The 4,680-nt window shown below is 40.4% G+C and overlaps 1 protein-coding gene across 1 annotated transcript; it reads left to right on the top strand.

Annotated features, from left to right (window-relative positions):
• The first annotated feature begins 2,977 nt into the window (after positions 1-2,977).
• LOC146854075 (olfactory receptor 13A1-like) lies at positions 2,978-3,937 on the top strand. Its single transcript, XM_085650990.1, has one exon. It carries the CDS (start codon positions 2,981-2,983, stop codon positions 3,935-3,937), a length of 957 nt encoding a protein of 318 aa, XP_085507116.1. The 5' UTR covers positions 2,978-2,980.
• The last annotated feature ends 743 nt before the right edge of the window (positions 3,938-4,680 follow it).

Genomic DNA, 4,680 nt, shown 5'->3' with positions numbered 1-4,680 from the left:
GCAACCCTCCACCAATAACTAGAAAGGCTTGCATTCCAGACACATTGACATACTACTGGCCTGGTGGAGTAGCAAAGGGAAGAAAATAACATCTACCTCCCACCTAGGAAAATATTGTGTCTTAGCAACCTGCCATTGGTTGTACTTAAGACGCTGGGATTGTTGTTTGGCCTCATGCTGACTACAGACAATTCCAGAACATACAGGAACCTTAGAAGAATTCACAAGCAAGTGGTGTGCCATCTTGACTATGGTCAAGAGGAAGCTAGCATTTGTCTTGGATAACAGAATTGGCAGGTTCAGTGGAACTGAACTCTTCAATTTGTTCTGCAGGTTCAGAATGTATCTCCTGTTAGATTAGTGTCTCAAATCCCAGAAAAGATTCTATGAAAATTTAGGAAATTGAGGCACTTCTGTCAAAGTTAGGCTTATATATTTGACAAAGGGGCTGAATCAAAAGGGAAGAAAATTCTTTCTTCCTCTTGAATCTGTGACCCATGTCCCTTTGAAGAGCTACTGGAGGATGATAGAGCATTCAAATGCACCTACCAGATGAACATTATCTGGCCCAGCCGCTGCTCTTGCAACCTGGGTGAGACTGAGCAGGTCGCTGGTAAGGTTTATTGATTCTGGTGGGAAGATCGACCTCTAGTAGTAATGCATATAGACTAACATTGACTTTGGCTTTCCATTTGCTTCTTTAACTGCTTAAAGAATTTCTAAGTATTCATAACTCCTGATCCCCTTTATTCATGTTTGTCACTTTGGTATCAGTTTAATGTTTGCTCTTCTTTACTATGTTTAAAGTGGACATTTTAATATTTGAATTCTTAACATTCATGCTGTATTGTTTCTGTTAAAATACTGGCAATGCTTGGTCTGAGGTAGGCCTGCATGTGCTACGAGGGGAAAGCATCTGATTGGTTATTTGAACCTGTTTTCCTTCTAGAACTGGCTTACTTGACCTTGTGTGAGGTTCACTCTCCTTTCCCTATGTAAACAACTAGATTGTCATTATAGTAAACAACTTTCTTTCTTTGGTACATTGAGGATGAAATAAAATAATTTGCTGTCACATGGCGGTTGAACATTTCTTCGATGGATGTTGAATACACCTAAGATCAATTGCAGAAAACGGGAAACAGTTGTAACACTGCGGCCTCAGCCATGTGTTTTCCGACGCTTGCCTTGACCACGCATATGCCTTAGCTATGCACATGCATGGTTTAAGCAGTGCGCCGTGTAGCTGCTGGCTGCAGCAGGGATGGAAAAAGGAATACCTCGCCAGGCAGAGACCCACAGTGAGGTAGGTAGAGCTGGGCTGTGTAGTTTTCAGGGTTGGGTGGGGATCAGGGGTAGTTTTCTGGGCTGGTGAGTGAGAGATAGTTTGCTGGGCAGGGGTAGTTTTCTGTGCAGAAGGGTCGGGGTAGTTTTCTGGGCAAGGGGGTCTGGGAGGATTTCTGGGCAGGGAGGTTGGGGTTGTTTTCAGGGCTGGGGGAGGGTCGGGTTGTTTTTTTTAATTAGGGAATTAGGCCTAAGGGCAGTAGAAGGGGTTGGGGTAGTTTTAGGGACAGCACAGGGGTGGGAAGGGGAGGGGTAGTGTTTGTTAAGGGACAGGGTTGTAGGCCTCAGGGCATGGGTAGTCAGGGTCGGGTCGTTTTTAGGGCTTAGTGGAGGGGGAGAGAATTTTTAGGGCTGGGGGTTTTGGGGTGGATTTTAAAATAAGGGGTTGGCTTTTAGGCCTAAGGGTAGTGAAGGTGTTGGGGTATTTGGACCTCATCGGGGGTAGGTAGAGAGTTCATAGCCACAGGTACCCCTTTATCATTCATGCCTTTAAAACATAATTATGTGGTAAATACATGGTGAAGAATGCGTGGTTAAGGTGCATTCATGATTTAGGCAGTGTGGTAGAGGCATGCGTGGTTTAGCCATGGTTGTCTCTATCATACAATCGCAGGCAACATGCCCGTGGGAACATTTCTTGATCGACACAACCTGTAATTTAGTTCCTTTCCTATTATCTGTATTTTACATCTTATATTTTGGAATATTAGTTCATTCTTTCTCAACCAAAACTCTTAATGTGAGGTGCACATCACTGCAGCATAATTTTTTTGTGAATAAGTTTCCGTACGGAAGAAACAAGATGGGGTGACTTTGGTTTAGCCTACAGTTGAGTGAACAAGCTAGAGCTCTTCTTTGAACATCTCTCATACTCAGTTTTGCCTTATGGTTATTACACATTGTAGACCTGGTGTGACAATTTAAAAAAAAGCTAAATTGTGTAGTGAGTATATTAATTTTGATGTTTATATTAAAATAATATATTAGGGTAACTAGATTTCTAAATTATTTTTCTGTCAAATACACAAGTCTTATTGGTTTATGAAAGTATTGATCTCTTTATGAAACTATCCACAAACTGTTGTGCCATATTGTGTTCTTCAGTAGGATAAGTGGTGCAAAAAGAAGAACCATCCTGAAGTATTCAACTAAAATATTGCTAATATACAAATGTGAAACAAATGGGTTGTGTACAAATAGGTTATTTCCTATTGGTTGATTACATCACACTGATGGGTTTAATACAATGCTAATGGTTATAAAATGTGGTTATTAGTATCTACTGAAGGCCTTCAACCTATTTTGGGATTGTACTGTTGTTGAGAACATTCTTTTGCTGAGATCATGAACATTAGATTAATTTCCCTATATTTAGAGCTGAGGCTGCAAAAATATCAGGACATAAAAATGTCAAAAGCAGGTCTTAGGTCACCCTAACTGGGTCACCATAAATGAAGTGTCTTCACATTCCTATGTGAAGCTTCTTTAGTTAAAGGTACAAAGAGATACTGTGGCAGTAAGATGTTTGAAATAATGGTAAGCTTGACCATATTCCCTGTGTGCTGAGCAATTGATTAAGCACCCCCCTCTAGTCTGTGAACTAATAACATGCATTTTGCTTTGCCTTTATCAGATTATGGATCTTATTCCATTTCAACAAATTAATCAGACATCTGAGTCAATGTTCTTTATAATGGGTTTCGCCAGTTACCCAAGCCTTCAGTCCGAGTTCTTTGCTATTTTCCTTTTGAGCTACGTACTTGCTATATCTGGAAACCTCCTGATTACCCTCATCATATATTCAGATACTCATCTTCACACACCCATGTACTTTTTCCTCGTCAACCTTTCTATCTTGGACATTTGCTTTACATCTTGCATCACCCCCAATCTTTTGGCGATCTTCCTTTCAGAGACAAAGTCCATGTCATATTGGAGCTGCATGTCCCAAATGTTCTTGCTGTCCTGTGCATTGGGCACTGAGCTCATGCTTCTCGTAGTGATGGCGTTTGATAGATATGTGGCTATATGCCTTCCTCTGCACTATTCAGTCATCATGCGCAGTAATATCTATTTTTCCATGGCAGCCACGGTGTGGATTCTTGGAATTTTAAACTCCATGCTTCACGTTGGTTTGATCCTCAGGTTGTCCTTCTCTGAAAGAGTTATTCTGGATCACTTTTTTTGTGAAATACCAACAGTTACCAAGGTATCCCTGTCTGACTCCCACACCATCAGACTGGTGACCCTAGTGGCAGATATCTTCCTTGGCATGATGTGCTTCTTCTTTATCATTGTAACTTACACCTTCATTATCTCATCAATTGTTAGGATTCGCTCTGCCGATAAAAAGAAGAAGGCCTTTTCCACCTGTGTATCTCACTTACTGGTTGTCAACTTATTTTACGGAAGTATCAGCTACACGTATATACTTCCTGCTTTGAATATTAGGGGTAACCATGATAAGATTGTGTCAGCCCTGTATGCTGTTGTATCTCCAGTATTAAATCCAATGATTTACAGCTTAAGAAACCAGGAGGTTAAGCGAGCCTTCATCAAGATGTGTTGCAAAAATATTTTACCACAGAGATAGCATATTTTTCTAGAATGTCATGGATGTGTTCATTCAAATTGAGTATTGGACACAGAATGTATTGCTCATATAATGACTTAATATGCTTTACATTAAATAACATTTGTTTGCACCAACAAAATGACAAACATTTTACTTAATAGATGTATCACAGAAATTTGATGACATGCAATCAATACATCTGCTTTCCATTCAATAAAGTGATACCATTACTAGAACAAGAACTTTGAAGAATATTGGAAATAGTGGTGGTTCCACCACTCTTTTTTAATGTTACTAGCACATCTCAAGATATTCACTAATGCGTTAATGCACTTGTAGGTAAACTTCATTTTCTGCATGGTCATCCTGTATTGTCTTTTTTTGTATCCTATTTTTGCTTGCCAAGCAGGAGTAAAGTGCCTATGCCCCCCCCCCCCCCCCCTTTAAATATGTTGAAATTGGATTATCCCTGATTGGTGCAGCTAACTTTCCTTTAAGCTCACAGTATATGGTGTGGAAATACATCCCTAGCATGGAAAGTTAACCGTTACCTGTGGACTGCAGCTCAATTGTTCCATCCACTGCAGTGGCAGTGCACACATGGATACAAACTTACCCTGTTCAGTCTGGCTGCTGCAGTGTAAAACCCACATCTTGACCTGTAAAAATAACCCATTTTGACAAGTAAAGATTACCCTTTTAATATTTTAGTAAGTCACCCCTACATAGGCCTTGTAGCCCTCAAGGCAGGTTACATGGCA

Source organism: Triturus cristatus, chromosome 4_1 (genome assembly GCF_964204655.1).
Source record: "Triturus cristatus chromosome 4_1, aTriCri1.1, whole genome shotgun sequence".
Classification (NCBI taxonomy): domain Eukaryota; kingdom Metazoa; phylum Chordata; class Amphibia; order Caudata; family Salamandridae; genus Triturus; species Triturus cristatus.
The sequence above is the reverse complement of the archived record's forward strand: the minus strand, read 5'-3'. Positions and strand labels throughout refer to the sequence as shown.